Below are 26626 nucleotides of genomic sequence, written 5' to 3'. Positions count from 1 at the left end.
TCATTATCACAGTTTAATGTAGTTTAACATGTTATACACATGACTTAACATGTGCACTTAAAAATATCAAATGAGAGGTTTTTGAAGAAAATACGACATTCTATAAATGTGCTTATTGACTTTAAAACTACACACATCTAAGAAGGCAGCAGCTCTGCTATACCATTGATGGAAATTAACTATTGTAAGGCATGTTTACACCAAGCTTTGGAGAGAATAGAGCCAAATACTGGGTCAAAATTCAGTGGAATTAATGTCTGAGTGCAGAAGTTGAAGGACTGGGCTCTAGGAAGAAAGACTATAGCAAACCAGTTGTGTTAAAACTGCCAACAGATACCAGATATTCAAAGTAAGCGCTGCTGAGAAAGAAGGCTTTTCTATGTCAAACCAGGACATTGCAGCATCCAGGTCAGCAGGATCTGTGGGTTTTTTTTTTCAGGTGTGATTTTTGAAAATCACACCTTATGGTGTAATGTTAAGTAAAGAGCCTAAAATCTAGCAAGAAAGTTGGAAAACTATTGTTTGAGAAACTTTGTTTTGTGACCTAACATGGGGACAGTTCTGTACAGAGAACATATTGCAAGTAACTGCATTCCCATGTGTATGTGTTTATGCATATGTATACATACACACAGACACGAGCACATCTATGCCTCTCTTGCTTTTATCACCTTCAAAGCCCCAACCATTGATTAAAGAGTAGCTGCCTGTGGGGGAAAATAAGGTTTCAGTTGTAGGGATGAAAAGAATAGATCAGATTATTACATTCAGAAGCCTGGTTAGTTAGCCTGTACAGGTGTGGGGCTTTTTTCAGTAGACTACAAGTATGGGTCTGCTGGTATACGGTAACAGTCAAGACCCAGAAACAACAATATAATTCTTTGGAAGAATTCAATAAATGTTAAGCTATTTGCAGTCGTTTTTAAAATTCTGTGTCAATGAAGGCTCTAGGTCACAATGACATGCCTCCCCCAGGAACATCACATGCAAGCCCAAGCTTAACTCCAAGAGCATAGTGGTCCATCATTGGGGTTTCTGCACTGTCATGGTGCAAACAATGCTGCCCCTTAAGTAAGGATGGTTTTCAGTGTAAGCTCATATGTGCTGAGTGGAGATCTCCTGTCATGTCTTCCTAGATTTCTGCCTTAGATGAGTTAGTGGGGGAACATAAAATATACATCCATCTGATAAGCCTCTTCAAAATTGTTGATTCAGTAGAAAATACTGAGTATATAAATTACTATAATAGTGCTTAGGTGAGAGCATAAACCTCACTGTGCCTTTTTATTGGGGAATTCAGGGGAGGAGGCCTGAAACTCTTTCACAGCCTAAACGCACTCGTTCACAGCGCTCAGGGTCCTGAAGAGCCTCAGCGTCCTGGCAGTTGTAGGTGACAGTTTCACAATATGTACAAGATAAAGAGAATGCCACAAGTAACACAAAACATGGCAAAGATACCTAGCAGCTCTACAATCTATGAAACAAGCACGGCAAACAAACGGCATCTAGTGGGTAATGTATGGTATATAACACACAAGTTGCACAGTCACGTTTCCTTGCGAAATCAGGATTGCAAACGTAAACTCCAGAGTAAGTTTCAAGAGCAGCATTCGGCTTACTGTGTCACCTCTGGCAGTATCTGAAGTCCCCCATCCCATCAGCACTGAATTTTCTGCTGACACAAAACCCGATCTCCCTGAACCAACCAGAGCAGGCAAGGCCCACGTCCTGCAACCCATATGACTATGGCAGAGGTTAAACAAAAACGCTCCAGCAACAGTTTGGCTACCACTGCATATTCAACCTTTATGTTGTCTGCGCTATATAAATGTTGCTCTTGGAAAATAAAGCACAGTGATATACAAATGGTATCAATGGCTGAAAAGATCACACCAATGAGCCTGAAAGCAAATGGAAATTAACAAAAGTAGTCTTTTAGGAGAGGTAGCCGTATTAGACTCAGCATTCCAAAAAAGGGAGTGCACTCGAAGGGTCAACATACATTATAGTCTCTTGCAGACCCATTATGGTTTTTTTTCTGTAATTTTTTTTTGCAGAATGTACACACCCAGGCACACACACGCGCTTATACACACACACATATATACATCTATCTTTTTTTCCCAATTCCCCTTTGTTGCCATAACTTTGCCATACTGAGAACAAAGGGCAGCTTTCCTTTCATCCTATCTTAGCTGTCCCATGTCTACAACTGTTGCCTTCAGTCTGTTCAGTACCCTTACAGCAGCTAAACAGGCAGTGGAAATTAAAACTGCTTCAACTTAATATCCTGTTCCAAAAGACAGCATCCAAACTACAAGGCATTCCCTCATTCTGATGTGAGTTACAACTCTCCTCGGTTTCTACTTGATACAAACTGCGGAGTGTTCTTCAGCCTTGTGCTACAAAGGCAGCTTTCACCCAGATAAAATGACCAAAGCTGAAATTTAAACACCACAAGTTCACACACTTCTACCAGTCCCGTGTTCCTGTGCCCCTTTCTAACAACACTTATCACTTTAGTTTCAAAAAGTCATGCACCAATGCTATAAAATAGAAACCCAAACTACCAAGAAGTCTCTTGCTCATTACTTTGGGATATTATATTAGTATAAAAGAGCATTCAGTCATCTTAAATAAATATATTCTATTTCTGAAATCACAGCACATTCAAGGGCTAGCTACTGCCACAAGCAGAGCACTAAGTAATCTCGATAGATGTTTTTAGAATCATATAATCATTTAGGATCAAAAAGACCTTTAAGATCATTGAGTTTTGATTGATTTGGTCTTATATGTGGAAAATAACCTACCGTGGGGTTAAGAATCTGCATCTCAAATGTTCTGCAGAACATTTTTCCCGTATTTGTATACAGTACTAGAACAATTAAGAAGACATTACAGTATTTTCCTCCCAGCTGCTCAGATCTGTAGCTTTGGCTACAGCAATGTATTTAGTATACCTCAAAACTACATATGAAATATCAAAGATCACTAAATAAATAAAAGCCAAGGAAAACTGGGACAGTACTGCATTTTACACTTGAGACAAGATTCCCCCCCTCCCATGGATAAGTCACAGAGGACGAATACGGTAAATGCTTTTTTTTTTTTTTTTTTTAAAGAAAGATTTATACACAGGTTCAGATCCAGAAAATAATGTGAAATGCATAAATATCAATAGCTTTAGCTAAGTTAAAATGGGTTCAGTAAAGTATGATACAACATATTCAGAATAAACAAAGCAGAAAAGCATCATATTTTGGTTTGCTTGAGATATACATAAGGTGCAACAATTTCTTCTCTAGAGGCATTTGTGGACAACGTGTTAACGGGTAACAGTGTTTGCTGGTATACTGAAGTACACACAATAGCAATTAGATTTTCCAAAATGAAAGCAGCTGAAATTAATAAAATTTAAAACAAAACAAACAAGGAAAAAACCCAACCCCAATACAGTAAGATATTGGTCTGAAATTTTTGTTGTGCTAACAGACTTTTTTACCTGAAAATACTGATACCCCTTCTAGTAGATTAAGGGAAAATTCTAGCTACTGAAATCAAGACATCACTCAGAGAACCAACAAAGGCAAATGCCTAGTGAACTATAAAGCTTTGCAGGATTTCTGCTACTCTCAGTGCCTAATCGCTTAAAAATTAAGCATATCTACAAAAAGGTTTATAAGTATCTGAAAACAGTCATATCCAGTAAACTGACCCAACCCTACCCCCTCTCTAAGGGAAAGTCAAGGAAAAGCAGATCAAGTAAGATATTAATCCATATAGAAAAAAGTAATTTTCTGTTTCTTTTAAAAAAGGTACCATTAATATACAGAAATATCTTCAGGAACAATATTGAAATTTAAATCGAGGAGGGATGGGGTGCTTTGACAAAAATATATCTACTCTAAAGGTTTCTGGAGAAATAAGTTAGTACCATTGTCAACGTGAACGGCCTGCACTGTAACATATTTGGATTTCAGCTAATTATAAAGTGGTCCAAAACTCCAACAGCCACCTTGCTGTGACCCAACAGTTTAAGTCTTAAGTTTCTCCTCTTTCGTTAAAATAACTTACAAAACTTTAATAAAATCTTATTAAAAATACTGCCATAGGCTGCAATGGCATTCTAGGGGCTCTTAATTATATAATCACCTGAATTTTTAAAAAGCCTTTTCACTGACTCATTGGCTTGTAAATTTTCTTGTTCTTTTGCTGTTGTTCCCTTCTTCCAACACATGTATCCTCCATGGTGCTGCTTCAGTGACACTTCTTCCCCAGCTACCTGCCTTCTGTCAGACCTTTAATCCTGTTACATCTCATGTGGTTTGTTGTATATTGTTTTCCCAACACTGAACCAAAGACTTTCACTTAACTACAAGAATGAAGGCTAAACCGAGTAAGCATTAATAGAGATACTGTCCATATGGCTATTACATCAAATTAGTTACAAAATAACCCCAAAACACATTATCAATTCAGTCAAGTATAAATAAGAATGCCTGGTAGAATGATGTAAACTTGCATCATTTCAAGACTTAATTCAAAGAACTTCAAACTCAATCTAATACTATCAAAAGTTCAGCCAGTATGACGAAGACTAATAGAAAATTATTGCTGGAGTCCAATTTGGTAAATTGTTGTGCTACAATGCAAAACGTAGGGAAACATCTTGTGCTATAGATGAAGTACCCTGTTGAATTTGTAGCTTTAGCTCAATTACTAGTGATCATTTTGCAATTGTTGGTAGGAATCAATGCTTGGTTATACAATGGTGTAAGTCAAGATAGCCAAGGTAACAGGCCAAGTGATACACTTTGCCTGCTTTTGGGATGTACTTATGAGAGCAAAACACAAAAATTCAACATAAGCAAAGACAGAAACTGGCAGATGGGTCTGTTTGGTAGTCTGAGTTCAGTCAAACGTTACTCTTCAGTTGTAGTTCATCTGTATACAACTTCCCACTTTTCCAACACAAACTGTAATTGGCCCTTTATGCAAACTCTGAGGCCGATTTGGACTGTGCATAGTAACTACAACAATGCCAGTGGCTGTAAAATATAACAGGTATGTGTGTTGGTGTACATGTGTATCGAAAAGTCACAATTTCAGGTTTCTCAGAACAGTGAAATAATACTAAGGTCACTTTTGAAAAACGCATTTGCAGTACTTTTTGTTTATAGGAAAGTTTCACCAAGTCGCTCAGATATCTAGGCAAAAAATAAAGGAACCCTTCAAGGCATGAAACAGAAGTCAATTATCTGCAGTATCTTCTTTTCCATACACCACTCCTTTTTCTAATGCACATCATCCTGGTTATTCAAAGCTAAATTAAAAAGAAGCAAACCCAAACATAGCCTGTCACAATTTTTGCCAGTAAACTCTACCACTCTGGTGGCAAATATAAAAGTGCAGAACATCTGGACCACATGGCTGCCCAAACACCGCTAACAATGGTACATCTGTCCAGGCTGCCTTGAGTTCTCTGGAACAGGTTTTAAATTCATTCTACAATATAAACGTAGGCATAACCTATTAATATAAACCATCTTAGAACTTAAATCTTCATGTACAAAAATGACTAAGAATATCTAATAATAACTAGTGCAGTGCGTCAGTGTTTTTGTCGTTTTTTTTTTTTTCATTTTCATTTAGAATAACTAGGTATTATATGAAACTAGTTGCCATACTCTCTGGTTGGTAAAAGAGTGTGAGCTAACAGTAAAGGCAGCCTTTTTCACACCAACCACCTATTTACTGTTTAAAAGCCTTCAACAGAAAGCAAGCTCTAGGATCATTCCATTTCTGTTCATGAATAGACAATTAATATCACCCTCCTACATACTGGGTTCCGATTTGAGGACCTGGCCCAAGTTGCTAATGTCTGGCTTCCAGTGAATTCTGGGCCACTCAGAGCAATAAGCACTCGCTTGCAGTCTATAGTTTCCATCATATGGACTGACTAGCTTCCCTTGGTAAAGAAAAGGCTAGGTTATTAGGTAAAGCACAACGTTTTACAATAAAGTGGAGCTTCACTGGTCAGCGCAGGAAATAAGCACTGGAGCCTGAGACATTTCATTTGGCTGTCCGTCATGTGGGAGAGGTGTGGCCCTCTGACTTCTGCAAAATAAGAAAAGAAAAGCCACTTATGATTATTTGTGGCACAGGAGGTGCTTTTATCAGTCCAGAAAGGATGGAAAACAGCACGTGATTTGGTTTAACATCTGACATGACAGCACCATAGCTCTCTGCTGCTACAGATGCTGCCATAGCAGTGTCAGACACTCATTTTGGAGGTATTCCTGCAATGGTAACACAATGTCCTGAGGACAACCTGCAACGCAACACAATGTCAGGCAAAACCAAGACGCAGTGGTATTTGTCTACACAAACCAAAATGCACAGCTGGAGAGTTAAGTTGGAGAGTACACAAGTGCTGCTACTCATTTTGTGGGGGAGTGGCTTCAGGCCTGCAAAGCAGAGAATACAGCTCACGTGTAGAAGGCAAAAGAAAGTAAACACACAGAGGCACGTGTCATGTTAATGCGAGTCAATAGTCAGCTTTCAAGCAATACGGAAATATACTCATCAGCAGAGTTGCACACTGGAATTACTCCAAGTTTCATGACCTAACACCTCATCGGCACAGCACAACATCTCTTTCATTACTACAGCAGTGTTAATGTACAAATGATCCCTTGGCACCGGGTATCATAAAAATAAACTGTGCCAGAATTATGTGCTGGAAATCAACATCAATCATTGTAGCAGATGGGCTTGGGAGGACTCCTTTGCAGCTTGCCTTTTAAAATACATACACAAAGCACGTCACCACCTGTTATCTAATCTCACAAGTCAGGTTCTATTTTTGTTACTGTATGTGGCACTTGCAGCAGCAATGAAAATCTGGGGCCCACTTCTCATTTCCACAAAGGCCACTTTACTTCACTCTTGCACAGCTAAGACCCCAACAGAAATCGAGGTACCAACTTGCTTCACACAGCTGGAGTGCAATGAGGTGGCTTTGGCACAAGCTGCAGCTCAGGCTCACAGTGCTTAACCAGGGCATGCACGAAGTAAATGAAGCTAAACAGGAGCCTTCAAATGAAAACCATGCTGCCACTTCCAGACATGTTCTAATTACAGGTAAAAACGACTTTAGGTTCCATGGCCCAAGGCTCGTTAAAATTATTAAATAATCAAATTCAGACACCGACAAATCACATCAAGGAAACCTCTAATGCTGTTCTCATTTCTTAATATTTGCAAATAAAGAGGTGAGCTGCAAAAGATAAAAAGTTATCAGAGCAGAAAACAGAGAAGCATCTAACTTGTCAGATTTAGGTTTCTGTTCTGACTTCCACTTGCCAAGACTGTGAGGGACCTGGCTAACTTTATACTGGGAAGAGTCCTCCCTTGTTTTCTTCCCCCTGGGATGATTAGAAGCTGGAATTTGCAATAGCTCCTGGACATGTGATGGTTTGGTGTTTCCAAGCCTCATGGAAAATGTTGCATTGCTCTAGCTACATGATGAGATGACAAAAGGTGGGCGTATAAAAGACCCAACCAGAAGGCTACGTAAAGCAATAGCTCACTTAAACAGGGACAAGAAGAGAACAAGAACTCTTAGAGGAACAAAGAGGGAAAAACCACAGCGAAGTGAATTTTGTTGTTCTCGTGCAATTCTGGTCAGTGTTAATGGAAATAAATGAAACCACAGGGGTGTGTGGGAGAGCAGAGCTCAGCACAGCACTTCCTAAGTTTCCATTCATGACTTCTGACCAAGGAAAATAACAAGTTGAGACTTTTGCCATCTTGCCCTTGTATTGCGAAGCTGGGAAGAAAGGCCAGGCCAAATACAGTGCGAAAACACTTCTCATCCAAAACAGAATTGTTTAAGCAAGACAACTGCTTCCGTCGAGAAGAGCTAGCAGACTTTGACTGACTGCTTTTTCTGGTAAGGCCCCTGAACTTCTAAAAAAGCCTCTCAGTGTTTGTTGCACAGCCTGAATGCACAGGATAACGTTGGCTAATGAGGGCCACAAGGCCACCAGTAAACTGAGGTTGTGAATGGTTTCACTGCCTTGTGGTTAGGTAGCTAGCAATCTAGTAATTGTCATTTGCAGAGACTGATGGTTTCAAACTGGCCCAGCACTTCCTCACTGACCTTCCACTGCAGAAAAGGATGCTGCAGCACCAAGGAAAAACACTGGATAATTAAGAGCCAATGAGAACTTGCTGTCATTGGTTTCCTGCCATCACAAGTCTAACATGCAGGATCTAACCATGCTGAAGTGATCCAACAGCCCTAAGTAACCTGCACATTCTCCATCTTAGCTGTGTGGAAGATCTACTCAGTAACTGAGAACCAACCCAAACTGAACCATCAACCAGAGTTACTTTGTCCCATGCCATTCTGCAGATGCTTTGCCTCCCACACAGCAAAGCACAAGAGTAAAAATAACAAGTTAGCTTCCTTCAGCCATGTTTAGCACAAAAGCTTCAACTGAAGTTCTATGAAATTGTGTCCACAGTCTTAGGTCACTGAAAAAATGCAAATCAGCATGCAATACCTACTTAAATCTGCTATTATCTGACAATCAGCATCTGGTAATTAGAAACCCTCAATCATTAGGATCTAAAGGAGCATACAAACCTGTTTATATATAAAAATTGGTGGGTAAGCTTACCAGGATCATTTTACTGATTGCTGAAATAGATTACATTATCGTTTAGGTGAAGACATAACACTACTAAGCATGCAGTGTAAAACAGACATTCACAGAAAGCTGTGAAAGAGGAAACACAGAGGCCAAACTAAACAGTCTGCAATTCACGTGCTTTCTGAAGAAGCTGGAAGCCACATACTATTCACTTAGACAACAAGGGGAAAAGAAAACCATACCTGTGTACATTTTCCATGGCTGCTACCTCTGCCAGAGCAGCTAAGCTAAAAAATGCAGACACTGCTGGCATATCTGATGTAATACTATTATTTTCTTCTCTCTCTGTATTTCTGGAGCATTCACTGTTGCAATCCGTTTCTGCACTTGATGTGTTTTGAAGAGTACTTTGTGGCAGCTCTTTTGGCTTCTCCTCTGCAAAAAAAGAAAGTTAAGCTTGCAAATGTAGTCCTTAAATTCACAGTAGCCCATTGATACTGGCTAGCGTGTTTTTAACTGAGTCTTTACCTTCAGGACTTCTGATTTTTGAGGTTTATGAAGTAGTTTACTCATTTTGCATTTAACTGACTTTGATCTTTCAGGTCAGGCAACAGAGCTTTTGAGTACTTTTTAGATACAGAGGTCCTGAAAGATTAACTGCAGATGATTCCTATAAGGACTGAAGCATTGACTGTCATATAATGGAATTAATTTTTACATCCTGTAACTAGGTGCCGTGTAATTTCTTTGCTGGACTGGAAACAAATAATGAAAGGTAACTGTTATCCATTTATTTCTGTATCAGCTCTCAGTTCTTAGACAGAAATATCCAGGGAGATAAGGCAGATTTGGGCATTCAAACAAAGTCATCCATTATCAACTCACTGATTCCCCAATAGGTTGATATCTGCATTTTAAAGAATGGCCTTTCTTAGCATGTATGGAAGCTAACTGAAAAATACTTCCCCAATAGGTTGCTTGTACTCTCAAACCTTCTCCAACCATTCAGTATTAAGAAAATTCAAACTCCCATTTTCTTACCCAGTGTCCCTCCTGCTGGTGACACTCGACCATCTGCTGTTCGGACAAGATGTGTGATCTTAGTTTTCCTTGCTTTCCTCTTCTGGCTGCCAACTAAAGGCTCATGCATCATTGCTGGCTCTGGAGTGTTTAGGGCAGATAGAGAAATTTTATTCTTCCAGGCAAACTCACTGGAATTTCTGTCTTCTGAGAGTATGGCTGAAAGAGGACAAAAACGTAGTTTTACATGTAGAAGGATTCAGCTACTAGCTACATTCTTTTAACATTTTGCATCTATCTGCATAAAGCCTTCCCTCGCAGGTACTCAAAGCATAACGCATGGCAAGGTATTATCTGAATGTGGCAGATGTTTGCAAGGGCATAGTAGTATCAGCTTTTAAAGACATCCCTGGAAGGCTCAAGTTTATAAAGTTTGCAAAGAAAACTGTGAGATGGACAGTAGTGCTTCAGTGGGAGCAGGGTATCCAACAGCCTGTATAAAACACTGCAACAGAAGATGCCTGCAAGTAGTCAAGAGACAAAATGTATTTAAGGAACAATAACAGTCCTCAGGTAAACTGATCTTAGCTCACAGATGGACTCACAAGCAGAATTCAGGAATTCCTGACTAACACCCAGACTTCCCTCTATAGTTTCTGTTGTCTCCTCTAAGCAGAGGGAAATACTGCCTTTTACAAAACAGCAGACCTTAAAAACCACCCAAAAGACAGCAAATATAAAAGCAGATCTGCATCACAGTTGAAGACAAGAATGCTAAAAAAGGAAAGCAAGCATGGGATAAAATTACTGTGACAGAAATACTGCCCACATAAAGTCAGAGAGCGAGAAAGAACAGTTTGAATCTTCCTCAACAACATCAGTGTTGGTGCTTCAAAGTAGCCTTCTGCCCTGAACTGGACCATGATCACAAATTTTCACCTGACTAAAGAGCCACTTCAACCTTCTCCATGAAGAAACTGGTCAGACAGCAATCACAAAATGTATTTAAGCTTCCAAAGTCTGAAATCGGTGTGTAGTCATCAACCATTTGTAATTTCCATTGATTTAATAAGCCACACTGCTGGTACCACTGGGTATCAGCACATCATAAACTCAATCTGAGACATCCTTTTTCCTCCGATAGAAGTACTATGAGGCCTACCCTAAGCTAGGGTTAGAAAGAAACCACAGGTAGCAAAGGATATGTCCAAGTAATTTCTTACAGATGTCTGTCTAACCTGTTTTGAACTGGGGGCACTCATGGCATCTGCACCAAGTCCTTCAGGTATTTTTTCAGTGCCCTGTGATCTTGAATGATTACATATTTTTTTCCAGTGCCTGCACCTCATCTCCCCTGCTGCATTTTCAACTCACTACTTTCTTTACTACCTGTCAGGTTGTATGCCATTTATTTGCAACAGTCCTTTATATACTTAACATCTGTTACTGTACCTACAGTTAGCTTTCTCTTCCCCACGATTTCTCTCAATTTTTCTTTCCATTTTAAAGATAAATTTAAAACCCATTTGTTCACTTTCTGGGCGGTGGGACCAGCAAAAATTACATGCATGGAATTCAAGCAAACAACTGCTCTTTCAGAAGGGCCCAGCACGGAACAAGACCAACCTCCCACACTGAGACTGTTTGTGTCACACAGGAGCACCCAACGCCACAAACCATGCACAACAGCCAAGCAGTCTGCAGGGACTTTGTCCTCTTTCATTTTACTGTGCATTTACTGTTTATTGTTTGTTTTGTAGATTTAATGAGCTTCCTATTTAAAGATATGGCTAATACAACCTTTATCTTTTGCTAGCTTCTGTAACTGTTAACTGTGAAGATGTGGACTAAGTGAAGGGATCAGCTATAACAGATTTTAACTTGTTAGCTGTTGCCCTTTATTCTTCTAAGCTGGAAGGGACCTTTTAATGTTTTATGGCATAAATATAAAATCAGATATAGTACATATGTATAAAAAACATTTGGAAATGTTCCAAAACTTAGCCTGCTTATATTCTTAATTAACCTTCGTATCTCCTCTCCTGAAAACATTTTGGAAGTTGTGCATTCTCTTTATTTTGAAAAAAACCCACACAGCTTCAATCTGCTTTTGTCAGTGTTTAGCTATAGCTGCTAACCTTTCCAGAGCAGAGCTACACTGTAAAACTTATTTTTTTGTAGAGAGAGCAAGAGAAATCACAAAAGATCTGCCCCATAACAGTTCAATTCAGTAAAGAGCTAATGACTGCAAATATGACTTTAAAAGTAATGCAGTTGGGCTACTCATAAGATAGTCTGATAAGCTGACTACACTGACTGAGACCAAAATCTTAATTGGAATGTGTAATTAAATAAGCGGCTTTCTCTCTAGATTTCTTATTTGGGAATTCAGAAGTGTTGAGTATGTATTAATGTAGTGGTTTGGTTGTAGTCCAACAGTAACTGTTAATTCTGATTTTGGGATTTGCTCTAATTAGAATAGTACTTTGACAGTGCTGTTTAGTTCCAGTTTGACTTAGTTTATGGCATTAATCTTAGTAATACAAGTAACTTAAAAAAAAAAAAAAAGTGTTTAATAGAAGTATTAAGACTTGATTTAAACAATAAACAAATGATAGAAAGAAGCCCGATTTGGTATGTTTTTATTAAATGTATTGTATATTACAGGCCATGTCAAGTCACTGGAAGTTAACTAGGTTAGTCAATACAGCAGACAGCTCCCTTTTGCATTTGTTTTCTTTCTCATATTGTACGCATCAAAACCCTCAAGAAATTAAAGACAAAATCTTGAATGGTAAAAATAAGTGATAGTTATTAAAGACATAAAACTAAGAAAATATGCAACAGGTTAGTTTGCAGTAGTATACCATGTTGGCATGTTTGACTAAGAAATAGCTATTAGGTGGCTGACAAACCCAGGATGCAGCAAGCATATTCCCTTTCCATGTTTTAAAGTTTCTCAGTCACTATAAAGACACCTGAGATTCCTTTATTTTTTGATCCTCCCCTAGCTCCAAAGCAAGGTCTTTATCAGTTCATCGTAACATTGCTGCCATACAGCTTTGAAGACGGAAAGATTAAGGGTGAAGAGTGAATGAGTAATTTTTTTTTTTATGGAGGGGGATGGGGGAAGAGGGTGGGTGTTGAAGGAAGAGCTTCTTTCTTCTCTAGCAGTCTTAGTGAAAACTGGGATGAGAAATCATTTCACTGACTTCTTTACAGATTGTAATTCTAGCAGACAAGAAACCTAACTCGGAGGAAATAATAAAAAGGCCTAATCCCCACGACCTTTACACTCAAGTCCAGAGGAGAAAGGAGTGTGTGCTTCAACAACTGCATAGCTTGGGTAGGTGCTGATAAGGGTCTTCATCCTGCACCCCCTTTCAAGATGAAGATCACCCCACTGCTTCCACTGACAAAGGTATATCTGTATGGATGTTCCAAACCAGGACTTGGTTTTCTGTGCAGAAAAGACAAGGCTAAACAAGTTCAATGCCCTGTATTTGTCTCTATTACTTCCTTTAATCCTTTTCATATCCCTTGTAGAGCTCAGCTGATTTTCAGGAGAATGTCGTCTAAAAATGAAATGGGGTTCTGCAACTACTGTGCAGTCCTGCAAACAGGTATCTGTATGATTCGCTTTCCACGACAGTAGCACACGCAGAACTAGAGCACTATTTTTGCAAGCAGAGCTGAGCACATGATAGGAAGATGTGGGCCTTCTGGCATGCTTACACCACAGTCACAAAAATGGCTTTGAGAGAAAAACATGTAGAGCTCTATGCTAGATGGTTTCCTGAGCTAGGTTTGTTGAAAGTTAGCATGGACAGTTTACTCTGTAGCCCTGCAGAGGGACATGTGGTCTCATTTCCACCCATCTACAATTGCAAGGAACCAAGTGTAGAGCGCAAGACGACATGCAACAGAACACAAGTCTGCCACAGCAGATGAGATACTGCCTTACTTGTAACTCAAGTCTTAAACTTATTAAAAAAAAAAAGGGAAACGCACCCAATGAAGAAAGAAAACAAACAACAAAGAGACCCGACTCACTGCTCTGGTGTTGCTCATTTATACCACTTCACTGTTTATGCAAAACTTGGGGCTGGAGATTGGAACAGTTCTGCTAACCCTGATTTTAAGGTTGCAATGCACCATGATACAACTAAAGCAAAACAAGGCAAGGTGCTCTCAGGCGCAGCAGTCATATGCACACAGTGTCTTTATCCCATGCTGAACAAGGATGGGATAAGACAAAACTTCCTTTGGAAAATGCACTCAAATCACAAAGGGGGTTTATGTTGAAAATGCTGAATTCGCTATTGATCTCACTCAAGACTAAACAGCTATCACCTTTGCATACATGAAAAATGAAGTCAACTGGGCTGACTCAGCACACCACAGAAGAAGATAAGCATTTCAGACTAAACCTCAGCAAGTCATGAGACATGTAAAACCATTTCTTCAGCAATGCCAATTTATCAGAGCGAGCTGCAGGAGTTCAACCACATCTAACAGAGAATGAATGCTCTGTAGGTCCAAGCATGCTGGTATCAAGAAGCAAAGGTGGCCTGTGAAGGTTTAATAATCTTTATTAACTCTCTTCACCAGTGCCTGGGTAACGACTTCACCAAAGAACTGATCCCAAGCACACTGACCTACACCCAGGTGGGTGGATTTTCCATCTCTTCTGATAACAGGATACTGTTGCAATATAGCTCATGGGGTCAAGAGGCACATGGAAGCTGCAGCATGGGCTGGGGACTAACAAGCAGGGCAACATCAGCTGACAAGGCAACAAATGGTCAAGCCACATGTAGGGGAACAGCTGCCTGGTTGGGAAGCTCTGCTGCATTCGCCTATGCTGACCCAGCCCTCTTCCAGCCTGGATGAATGCCAAAGGCACAGTGGCACAGAGATGCTGGTTCCCTCTGGTCTGCAGGCCCCACACAACAGGGCTTTCTCAGCAGAAAGTGAAAAAAAAGATCATTCTACTCACTGTCTGTTCTTGCTCAACCATACGTGCTAGGGCTGTACAGACTGATGTGTGTGTGGGAAAGCTGGTGGGTAATCAGTGGCAGGCAGTTAGCCCTAACAGCCAGTGGAGACTGGGGTCCTTCACATACCAGCTACTGTTAAGACTGGTCTATACGTCCATCTGGTGCAAAGGCCAACACTGTCCTTGGCTGTTACACAAATCACGTGAGAGCCCCAGCACAGCTCACTAAACTGCACCTGCAAGGAGTCAACAGACGTGACTTACCCCTTGTTATTTAAAGTATTGCTTCCCACGGGAAAGCCTTGACTGTGGAAGAAAGTGAATTTCTCAGCTGAGTGGTGTTCACACTCCCAAATGGGGATGGGTCCAGCTGTGCTTCTGTCAGCCTTCATAAGGAAGTGACATATCTCTTAACATATTCAGTTACATTACTGTGTGCTCTCCACTAGGAGCAGGGGTTGTGACATAACCACTGGTATTTTACTGGGCTGCATCTATCTCTATAAACACCTGCAAACTTTTTATCTGTCGACTTGCACTGCTCATGCTGTGTATGATGGCTCAATTCACTTAGGTACTCAGACCACAGACAGACCCAGACACCATCATCCAATCATGTCAAAATTTGCCTTTACTGCACTTTTTCTTCATTCAAAACACAGATGCACACAGGCACACACACTTTTCAAGATGACAAAATGTGAATCCAGCATGACCTCTGCAGACAGCAACCATTCCAAATGTTTCCTCTCTAGCTATAGGAATATTCAAGCCTTTTTCTCCAGCAAAATTAACTCAACAAAAACCAAAACCACACTTGTGACTCACCACAAAAAGGATTTGAAATTTTCATTTCGTGTTTAATTCACTGAATTGTGTATATTTGAACTGAAATAAAAGTGCTGGGTGAGTCAGAGTTTAGGGCTTTGCTGCCTAGGAACTCATGACAGGATGCAATTACATAGGCAGCACACGATGGTGAGGCTGCATGCCACCTGGCCAAGACCACAACCACAATGCACTTTGCTGATCAGTGCTTTGATTTCAGCATCACTACATGATACACTTAAAGAGCCGGCAAATTCTCCCCCATTGCAACTCAGAGAAAATGCAGTTCCCCACCAATACATATATGTCTCCCGTCTTTCCTTTGATGATTCCTACGTGGACTGTGTATGACTGCTAAGCTCCTTGTATCTTTCCTTCAGTCTTGGGAGTAACTTAGCAAACTGGCCCTGATCCAGCAAATGCAGACGTATCTTTACTGTTTCGACACGATGACATTATTCACATGCTTAACTTCCAAGGACATGCCTCTGCACTGTGCTGGAAAGGGGCCAGGGTACTCAATGCTTGTCAGGCTTGAATCTTTGATCACAGTGCACACTTCACTTGATATCAAAACAGGCTGGTTTTTTTTAATGAAATGGAGGTTTTGACATTCTGTTTAGCCACATTTTGTATCTGCAGATTTTAAGATACTTGTATTTTTTACTCTATCATGTAGCAAATGCTTTCTGTTTACCACTGGAGAATTTAAACACCTATTTTTCTTACTAATTTGTCTACAGTCTATTAATAATTCAGGGAAAAAAATCTGAATGGCACCCAATAAAAGTTGTGTTAAAGTATGATGCCTTTTTCACACCAGCATGGAAGCAAGATAGTTACATCTCACATGTGACTCCCACAACATGTTTGTTGTACAAACACAATGAACCAGAGGAAATAATTTCAAAATATGTGCGTCATTGAATGCAGCAGAGCTGGCAGAGTCTATGTGGGAAAACAGTACATATGCACCATAGAGGACTGAAAACACAACCTCAGGAAAGGACAGGAAAAGACTTGGTCAAGCCTTAGGGAAAGATACTAGGCATAAAAGGTAGCTGGGGGAACTGGAGAGTGGGACAGTAATTTTATTATCTTAGAGAGGGATACGGATGGTGGAAAAAAATAGAAGAAATTCACAGAGCTACTGAAGTAAGCAGAACCAGAGAGGCTCCTCTACATCACAGGGATGATGTGGGAGAGAACTCCACTGTGGAAGGGCTAAGGAACAGCCTGGGCATGATTTGGATAGCGTGGGCTACATTACTACAAAAGAAAGAAAAAATAAGGGCCCAGGGGAGCAGGCTAAGCTATAGTCCTGCATATACTGTACACTTGGAAATGTTCTTCAGAGTTGTGAGCATGTAGGTATGCAGGACAACAACCCTGCAACCACAAAGAGACTTCGGAGAGCTATCAGGAGGACAGTGGGCAGAGCAAGTCCAGGACGTAACTTAAAAAGCTGTCAAAGTTATCTTCAATCTGAGGCAAACAGAAAGCTGGATTTCTACAGAGGGTTGGTTGGTTTAGGTTAGTATTTCTGAAAGCTGGTGCAAAAATAAGCTGTCACATCCTGACCAGCTGCAGTCTGCAAAGTTCTAGACAGTGGGAAATCACAGGGAAAGGAGATAAGGGACATGCACAAATGCTTTGGAAAAGGGATAAATAATACGGTCTCTGATATAGAAGGGATGGAGATAAGAGCAATCAAAGGACTAAAGAGCTACAAGCTGTGAAAGATAAAAAGAGTTCAGACCCAACTGCAGAACTGCCCTTGTTTTGTCACCTCTGCTGCATGGCAACTGGAGCAGGGAAACTTTAATTAAGGGAGACGCGTATTAAAAACAAAACAGCGCCATACCGGAATAAGGTAGTATGATTGACTGGAGCCAGGGCCTAACTGAACCAAAGGAGACAAGGAAATGAGGGACTAAAGCAATCAAAGACTTGAGAGCTGAGTAGCCTCTGTCTAGAAGCATTTTCCAAGACTGAATTGAGAGAAGGTGATCCAAAACCTTATCTAAGTAATGCACCAGTACCTGTGTCCGGAACATTAAGCTTCTTTCTGTGCTTACATTTGCTGACAATTTTGTAGAATAAGTTCTTTTTCTGAGACTGGAATGAACCTACAGACAACATTAATAACACAGACTTTTAATTAGCAGTTTTAAAAACAGCACAGCAGTCACATATGTACTATACAACCTCCCTTTCCAATAATACAGGATGCCATTTCATGAAGAAGCACAAAACCTAACCTTCTTTCCAGAATGGACTCTGGAGGCTTTCAACAGGCTGTACTTCAACTCACCAACTCCCAATGCTTAAGTACATAACAAAGCATTTTGGAGAATTATGACCTTAGGAAAGCTTAGTCATACAATAAACCAAGAGTTTTGCTTGCTTTTTTGTTGAAAGATATGCATTCTTTTGGATGTGTATCAGGTTTGGCTAGAATGGAGTAAGCTTTCCTCACAGCAGCCTGGATGGTGCTGTGTTTTACACTGGTGACCAAAAGTGTTGCTAACACACCAATGTTTTAGTTCTTGCTGAACAGTGTTTACACAGGATCAAGATCTCTCTTTCTCTGCCACCCCAGCCACTAGGCTGCAGGTATGCAAAGGGCTGGGAGGGAACACAGTTGGGACCATGATGTATTTCATACCATATATAACATGGTGCTCAGCAACAAAACTGGGGGGAGAGCTTTTTCCAAAGCAGTCAATGCTCAGGGATGGGCTGGGCATCAGTTTGTTGGTGGCAAGTGCTGGCTTTTGCGTAACCTGTTCTTCCCTCACTTATTAAACTGTCTTTTATCTTGAGGCTTTTTTCTCTTGCTTTTGCCCTTCCAATTCCCTTCCCTGTGCCACTGCAGAAGGGTGAATGAGTCACGGAGCGGGGACTTACCTTCCAACCAGGGCCAATCCACCACAGAGTACTAGAGACCTCTGCCTTTTTGGTGCAAATGAGTTTATACTAAGTGCAGAAGTAAAAGGTGCCAGGAGAACAAGGTGACACTATGCACAACTCATAGTATCATTCCTGCTTTGATAGCAGAGTCTTTGCTAGAAGTAGTTGGAAAACATCTTATGTGACATCAAACCACAAAGTATGCCACTAGAAGAGGTCATCAAGAAGCCATCCTTTGCCTCATTAATGCAGTAAACAGTGATACAGCAACAACATAGACATAACAGATCAAAGATGTAAAATCTCTACACTGCAAAGCCACTTTTTTGGAGTTACTTTTAAAAAACTGCACTTTAAAGTCTTATTTCAAAAGACACACCAGGCAAGCAGGTCCTTCAGCTAGCTCAGAAGAGACCTGCCCAAAGAGCAATGAGATGCACTGCAGGTGACGAGCCAGCTTATAGCCTAACAAGAGGGTGTCTTTCCCACCTGCAGCTGACTTGGAACAGGATTCTCTCCACCAGAAGAGCTGGTCTCCTCACCTCCTCAGGAATCAGACACACATATCGGCTACTCAAACACAACTGCAACCATGTAGTAAAACGTGTTTAAGGTAATTCTACATCACACATCTGCAATTTACCATCACTGACTTTCTATATGCAGGGAAAGGAGAAAACCATGTAGTACATGGAAGAAGGATGGGAAAACCATTCACAGACAGTAGTGAATGGTTTTGAAATTCCTGAGAGAGTAATATTGAAAATTCCTGAAAGAAAGCTGAAATCCAGCCAGAAACGGGCAGAGAAACCCTAAGATTTTGTATCTGTTGGCTCACTGCTTTTTAAAACTGAAGAAATCACAACTCTGGGAAAAAATCAGTAACCTCCCAAAAATCTAGAAGTCAAACAACGAACCAAATAATGTCCAAGTCAGACACCATCTTAGGCAACAACAGTTTCACTCTGAATAGCTTCACTACAACTTGTATAGAAGTATCAGAAAGTTCAATGGAAGTTGAACTCAAACTGATTCAAGTGTTCTGCAAACTTTACAATAGCTTCCTGAGTATCACAGAGGAGGATAAGCAGTTTAATGTCACTGCAAAGGAAGGAATGAAAAAGCTCAGGTAGGCTGAGGGGAAGCCTGAGCAAAAAAAGAGAGTGTTTCTGAAAACTAAGGTCAAACACTTCATCCACATTAAGAGAGACAAGTCTTCCCACAACAGTTCTGCCAAAAGACACAGGCAGAGGTAAGTAACTAAATGATTTTTAGGACTTTTTTTAAAATTAGCATATTAGTGATTTTTGCAGGTGTTTGAATTAAGCAACGTTATATAGTACCACAGAAGTCTCCATTTCTACAGATCATTTCAATCAATACCACGGACTGTCAGCCAGCGCCAGCAACTCTAAGCAGAAAAATCGAGATGAAAAACCCAACAAAAAGATGCCAGGCATTGTAGGAAGAAGGAAACTTGTGCCTTTCATCTCTTCTATCATCTAAGGCACCTTTGCTCATAAGCTTGTATCTGCAGTATATAGGGTACTGGAAGGCACATGCCACTTGCATGTAGAATTTTGTTCCCAAACGCAAAATCCAAGGACACTGACTTCAGTGGGGTCAAAAGAGAAGCTGCCTTTTCATAAGGAAACTTCCAATTTCCACCCTTTTGGCTGTTACTCCTGTGAGACAGTGCCTGTTGACACTTGAATACCCTTCAGCCATGAATGCAGTGAAAGAGAAGATGGGCTAATAGCTAAATAGGTCAACATGTCATACTTGGACCTGAGAATGTAACTTCTGACTCGTTAAGAAAATTCATCCACACTTTCTCTGTCTGAAATACTCAAAGAGTGAGCTAGTGGATGTGTGCACAGTTCTCTGTGAAAAGCCAAATTACAAATCACTCTCACACTTGCACATACAGATTCTACAGTAACTGCTGAACAGACTATCTGGTTCTTTGAAAATGGCCACATCCCATCCTGCCTTTAGATTAAGACCTAATACAATGAACTGCCAAATACAGGACCTTTGCATGGCACATTCAGGTATGAAAACCAGTGCTTTTCTTTTAGTAGAAATGAACTGAACTAAACCAATATGGAGATGGGAAAATACAGTATGTGGACACTGGTGTGTAGGAAAGGCTGAACAAAGGGGCATTCCCAAGCCGCTGTGCTGGTTTTGTCTGGGATAGAGTTTATAGCCCTTTTCAGGCTCTCACTAGCAGAGGCCCTAGGGTCACTGTTTAGGCACACTTGCCCACGCAGGAGTTTACAGGATGCCTGGCTGGGATATGGCTGTCTCATGGTGACAGCAGGCAAGTACTCCAAGACTTCAAACAAATGACACTTGTCAATATTCAATACAAAGATAATAAATGATTGAAAAAACAAACTAACCTAAAAGGCTTGCTGTTAGGCAGCGGACTCTGGATGAGATTTCTTACAGAAAACTTAAAAACACTTCTAATGTTAGCTTACTTGCTATTGTTATACAGCCATCTGTAAGTGCAAACTAAGCTTTTTTCTCCTGCTTATCGCATACTCTACATGGCTCTTCCCTTCCCGAGCATTTCAGCAGTTGCCACAGGATTTAACCACCTGGTAATCCCAGGCTCATCCATTGTGCTCATTGAAGGCGGTAGGGATTTATTTCCTCCTGGGAATACTTCCTGTGGCCAATGGCAGCTGCTCTGGCAAGCAGCAGGCAAGAAAATGAACCCACTGCATGTAGCAAACCACAAACGAATTTCCTCTATATCCTCACCCTGCTTTCACAAAGCTCCCTATTTTAAAGGGCCTGATAAAGTAGAGAACACTTCAACATTATAATAAAAAAAAAAAACAACAGGACAAACAGATTTGTCTGATGCTCTATTTTTAGGTCATGATCTTTGGAACACTACAGCATGCAATCTCCAGGCATCTGAACACTCTGAACCGAGTCAAAAACAACCCCCTGAGCTAAGACTGAGAGGGATGCCACAAAGAAATATCTGCTTTAAGCTGATGTTTTATTTCTAATCCTGGAGGCCAGAGACAAAAGAAATATGTTGATAATCCCTTCCCCAAATAAATGCATTCCTCTCCTTGCCTTCCCAAAATGAAAGCCTTAACTAAGAGCTCAGTGTAAGTGAGCATTTCTTCACAGCACAAGGCAGAAATAATGACTGTGCCTGTTGCTCATTTTTGCATACAAGCGGATTAGTGACTCACTGCAGACTGCTGACTTCTATGTGGTGGGATGTTTTGGCATAGATGCCAGTGGAAAGAAGGAAAAAAGAAACCAGTCACAGATCCAGCAAATGTTGGAGCAGGCCATCTGCACAGATTCAGTATAGCTGAATTTTTCAGCAATTTTGTGACATTATTATTGTATATTCATGCTCCCAGTTCAAAATGCTTGAGATAGAATTTGCGGAAGTATTATGGCTTGTTCAGTCCTGCTCCCACTGAAGATCCCCAGTGGGAGCAGAATTTGGAAAATTTGGAAAGCTTGGGGAAAAAAATTGCCTCTCATTTAAGACAGTTCAAATTTTCCCTTATACATGTAGACTTGAAACAGCTTTCACACTACACAGTTTATATGAAAACAACTGGCTGAACTGAGGACTGGTCATGACAAGCACAACAGAAGGAGTTAGTGGACACTGACTCACTGATTTTCTACTTAGGAGTAGGAAAATGTCCTAATAAACCTGGCTGTTTGGGTTAGGTAGCAGATCAGGGTTCTTGCAGGTGTAGGTTAATGGCATTTGACAGAAAATCAATCTGGCATAATTCAGTGAAAAATACAAAGTACTAAGGCACAGAGCCTTAGTTATAAGGAGGGTGGGCAAGAAACAACCCCAAAATAAACAAAAACATTTGTTTTTATTCACCTGCTATCCCCCAGGGAAGTTTCAGTGTGCAGTACTCCAACCTATTTTCCACCTTTTAAATGTAATTTAGTTGCCACTGATGTGTAGACTGCAAAAATTAAGTACTTATCTGAGGACTGAGAATGTCTGGGAAGGTTATGATCCTGCAGATGCTCATTCAGAAAAGGTAGGGAATTATTTTAAAGATTTTACCAAACCTAGCCCCAAGTAATTACTATCTATTATTGGAAACATCCAGAGGCCCCAGTCACTACCAGACAACATTTGTGCGACACCTCTTCTAATTACCTTACAGAGACAACCTCAAGGAAGAACCAAGTAGCAGGAGCAACTCCACAAGACACAAAGCACAGCAGAGCAAACTTAAGGTCTTCTACATTCCAGCACAGTCATACCTGTAAGACTAAATGACCCTTCATGGCTCATGCTCATCACATTGCAAGAGTAAGATGTTACTTCTGTTTAATTCCAAAGGGGTACAAAACCATGGTAATTAAAAAAATCCAGAACCATTCCAAATCAAGCTCTATCATTTTGCACAATATGCCATCTTCATTTCCTGCAATATTCGCAGGAGCCTAGTATGCAGACCTGTATTCTTAACACCTTTGGAAGTCAGTATTCTCTAACAGTCTTTGGACTCATCACAGTTCACAGACAAGCCAACAGCGTTACGAGGCTTAATGGCCTGTCTGTACATCACAAATTAAATTGAAGATTCAGCTTAATGAATGTTTGGCTCAGCTGGAACAGTTTCCTTACCAAACTAGTAAGCTTGCTTGTATGCCGTTTCAAATCCACAACTCTAATTTTAAGCATCCTAACAAAAGAAAACAAGTTAAAAATCAATCCATTGCTATAGAATTTCTTTTCCAAAAGAATTATGATTTATCTGAAAGTTCTTCAGCTACTTCTTGATTCCTGAACTTCACTCTCCAGGGAGCTGGAGTGACTGACACAAGCTGACACCTTGCCCAGCTAACTTGCGTGAGCTCAGCATTTCTTGATAGTATGAGCAGATATCACTAGCTCCATCTAGATTTAGTCTGAGGCTGTGGTTAGATGTTCACTACAGAAACAGCAGTATCACTATCAGATATTCCTGCCCTTGGGCTGCTTGTTGCAACCCTACAGCTCAGTTGGTGGAAAAGTTCATGTGACTGTTTACCATCTGTTTCAGTGCAAAGTCAGCTGGCTTAGTTTTAAAGAACCCTTATTGTCAGCTAGAGGCAAATGCTCCATGGCCTCCTCCTCAGGGCTGTGCCAAAACTACTTACATCAGGCATGTAAACTGCCTTCAGTTATGTTTCTGACCTTCCCTTGAGACATGGCCAAATATATTTCAAAGCTATTTAAATGATGCAAACAAGGATAAAAATTAAGCTCTTGCACATGAACCTAGCCAAAAGCAGAATGCACTTCTGGGCTACCTAACTTGAAGTAGGTAGGATTCTAGCGTGCCATTCCCAAACAACATAGGGCCTGCAGAATTTGTAGACATACAGACACTTGAACAGGTAAATACTGCAACAGGAAATCCAAGCAGCTGCTATTACAATGTCAAATGCTAGAACATGGCAGATGAGATCTTGTTCCCAACAGATGCTGCTTAATTAACCACTGTATTATCACACTGTAAAGCAATTCTTTCATGCTCACTGAAGAAGTTCTGTTGAATACATACCATAAAAAAGGCATTTGAAGTAAGAATTCACTTGGTATTAGCACAAGTTGCCTGTTCCACATCTAATTATATAAATACAAAAAACAGTAACAAAATTGGCATGCACTAGAAAAGAACAGCTGCTCAATCCTGCATACTGTAATGTGATTATTTGTGAAGCAGGCAAAAGACACAGAAGTAATACAGGGTCACCTGGCTAAAATACCTGTCTTAGATCTGAAAACCTGCCAGTCAGTGGAACTACCATAGCAGCAGAAAAGGAAACCAGCTTCACACTATGAACTGTGCATAATGAGGACTCTTTTTGGGTACATAATTCCTTCATTTTGAGATGCTTCTGTACTGCACATATGCATCAGGATTTCCGACAGAGTCTAAAAGTAGTTTTTCCTAACATATTCTCATTTCTCTACGATCTCTTCTGTTACAAGTTGTTTGGATATAGAACAGCCAAATGTGCCAAGAGTTTCTCCCCCCAACAGCCTCAGCAGCTGAGCTGGCTATGAAATTAGTTTTCCTGTCCTTTAACCTTTTGTTATCATGTCTGAACGTTTTTGCTCCAAACTTATGATAGGAGTTAAAATCTTGATTAAAGAGAAAAAAAAATCCATGTATTTCATTCAGACATCTTTGGAATCTTACGCTTTAATTGATAGAGCCTAAAACTATAGTGAAATGCAAATGAGCAAAAGCTACATTTAAAAAAATGTCAAAATGTAACCTTTTGACTACCTGCCCTTTTCCCCCATTTTCTCTTGGGAAAACCTGTCAAATTCACTTCTTTCACAAACGTTCATGTTTTTGACAAATCTGCTTGCTATGAGGAATGTACTTCATATACAAACTCCAACTAGTTCTACTCAGGTTGAAGATCAGGAGTCAACAGTACAGCCTGATAACCAACCTAGGTAACTTCAGTGATAGAAAAATGTCTTCTTCAACTCCAGAACTTTTCAAATATAACAGTAAATTAAGAGAGTATAAATTTCTGAGCATAGAATTGATTTTGTTTAAGAATGGCACACGGTAATTTACCTTTGTTGGATTTTGGTTGTTCAGATGAGCCGCTTCCAAGCTTTCTCTTTTTCCTCGGAACAGCTGAATTTTTCCTGTCAAAGGTAATAGGACTGTATTGAGGGAGGCTGTTGAATTTCTTTTCAAATTCTTCTTCCAACTTTGCTAAGCTAAAGGGGAAACAAAACCAATCAAATTAAATGTAACTCCGTTTCTGGAGAAAAAAAACAGATTGTTTAGGAGCATGTGTGCATGTATACACACCTAACTACACAGAGAGAGGGGGAGAGAGGTAAGTGCACACACACTGTAAACACCAAACTAGTATATATTAGTCCAATTTTGGGATGAGAATGTACACTCCAGCTCTTGCATTTGTAACTCAGTACAAATTGATTAGATTAGTTCTATACATTAAAACTAGGGAAAAAACCCCCAACAAATCCATGTCACGCTGGTGACATTTAGCTCTGTTTGCTGCACAGATTCGTACGGGAATTTCCCTATTCTGTGAGGGGAAGGAAAAAAGAAAGACAATAAAGCCTATAAATAAACAAACCAATAAAATAACTTCACCTAAAAGTCCTTCCACAAGAATCAAAACAACTACTATTCAAACTAGACAAAAAATGTCAAACTATTCAATATTCTGCAGATATTCTAAAATCTGATGCTTTGGGATAGCAATGAGCTTTGTATGTGTTCTTAGGGATTATAATTCCTCCCCTCATGTTTCATTTGTTGTAAGGTGGAAAATCCAACTAGCTCATGCTTTCATGAAATCAAACAATCCGCATACATCTGCCCAAGGTGAATGACTGTAGCTTTACCTACAACTCAAAAAATCCACAGACATAGTACTGTTGTCTCTAACAGCCACATGAAAATAAATCACTCTGACAGGACGGTATGGCACAGCATTTCTGTCAACAATGACTATGCTGTCTGTTCCAGAAATGTTTTGCAACCAGGCAGGAGCACAGAAAGGAACTGTGTTTAAAATAAAAGGCAATGAGCACAGCTAAGTAGATTATAAATAGCACTGTCAGTGACAGGGGAACAATGACGTTTTGCACTCATCTTTAATTCTGTTTGCTATGGAAAACCTGAACTTGACAGAAGCTGGCATTACTGTTGGACCTTATGCACTGTACACTTAGAAGCATCACAAGAAACATGATGCTTCCCTCTGCTCTGTCAAGCAGCACTGCAAACAAATTGCATTCTGAAAGCTTAGGTATACAGAATGATAATTCATTTTAACTCTGGAATTATTAGGTCTTTTGGCAATCTTCCATCTTAAAATACAGCCTTGGGTCTTGGCAGACTGTGTGCAAGTGGGGTTTGTTTGTGGTTTTTTTGTGTGTGTGCACCTCCTGTTTTGTTTTTATATCACCAAAATATCTGACACGAGTGGTGCTCAGTCTGCTACCTCTCTCTTCCATGCAGATGTTCCCTGACAACCACAAAACAAGCTCATTTTCTGCTCTGACAGCTGTCATGCAACTCCAGCCTCCACACCAGCTTCTCTCCCACTGCCTGTTGCCACTTGCCTCACCTCCTCCCTCAAGGGCATATGAGAGGCGGTGGCTCTAATAAGGAAAGAACTACCATGA

The 26626-nt window shown here is 40.3% G+C and overlaps 1 protein-coding gene across 12 annotated transcripts in view; it reads right to left on the bottom strand.

Moving 5' to 3' along the window:
• Positions 1 to 240: 240 nt before the first annotated feature.
• BBX (BBX high mobility group box domain containing) overlaps positions 241 to 26626 on the bottom strand; it is a 145217-nt gene continuing 118831 nt past the window's right edge. For 10 of the 12 annotated variants that reach the window (XM_051623973.1, XM_051624031.1, XM_051623952.1 and 7 more), the window contains 5 exons: positions 25032 to 25180; positions 17553 to 17639; positions 9705 to 9902; positions 8906 to 9098; positions 241 to 6120 (listed from right to left, as the gene is read on the bottom strand). In XM_051623973.1, coding sequence (XP_051479933.1) covers positions 6033 to 6120; positions 8906 to 9098; positions 9705 to 9902; positions 17553 to 17639; positions 25032 to 25180 — 715 coding nt within the window. In that variant the 3' untranslated portion in view covers positions 241 to 6032. The remainder of the gene's footprint in view (positions 6121 to 8905; positions 9099 to 9704; positions 9903 to 17552; positions 17640 to 25031; positions 25181 to 26626) is intronic. The other 2 variants (XM_051623933.1, XM_051623942.1) reach the window with 2 other exon arrangements.

This window comes from Apus apus, chromosome 1 (genome assembly GCF_020740795.1).
Source record: "Apus apus isolate bApuApu2 chromosome 1, bApuApu2.pri.cur, whole genome shotgun sequence".
NCBI lineage: Eukaryota > Metazoa > Chordata > Aves > Apodiformes > Apodidae > Apus > Apus apus.
This window is presented reverse-complemented; position numbering and strand designations above follow the sequence as displayed.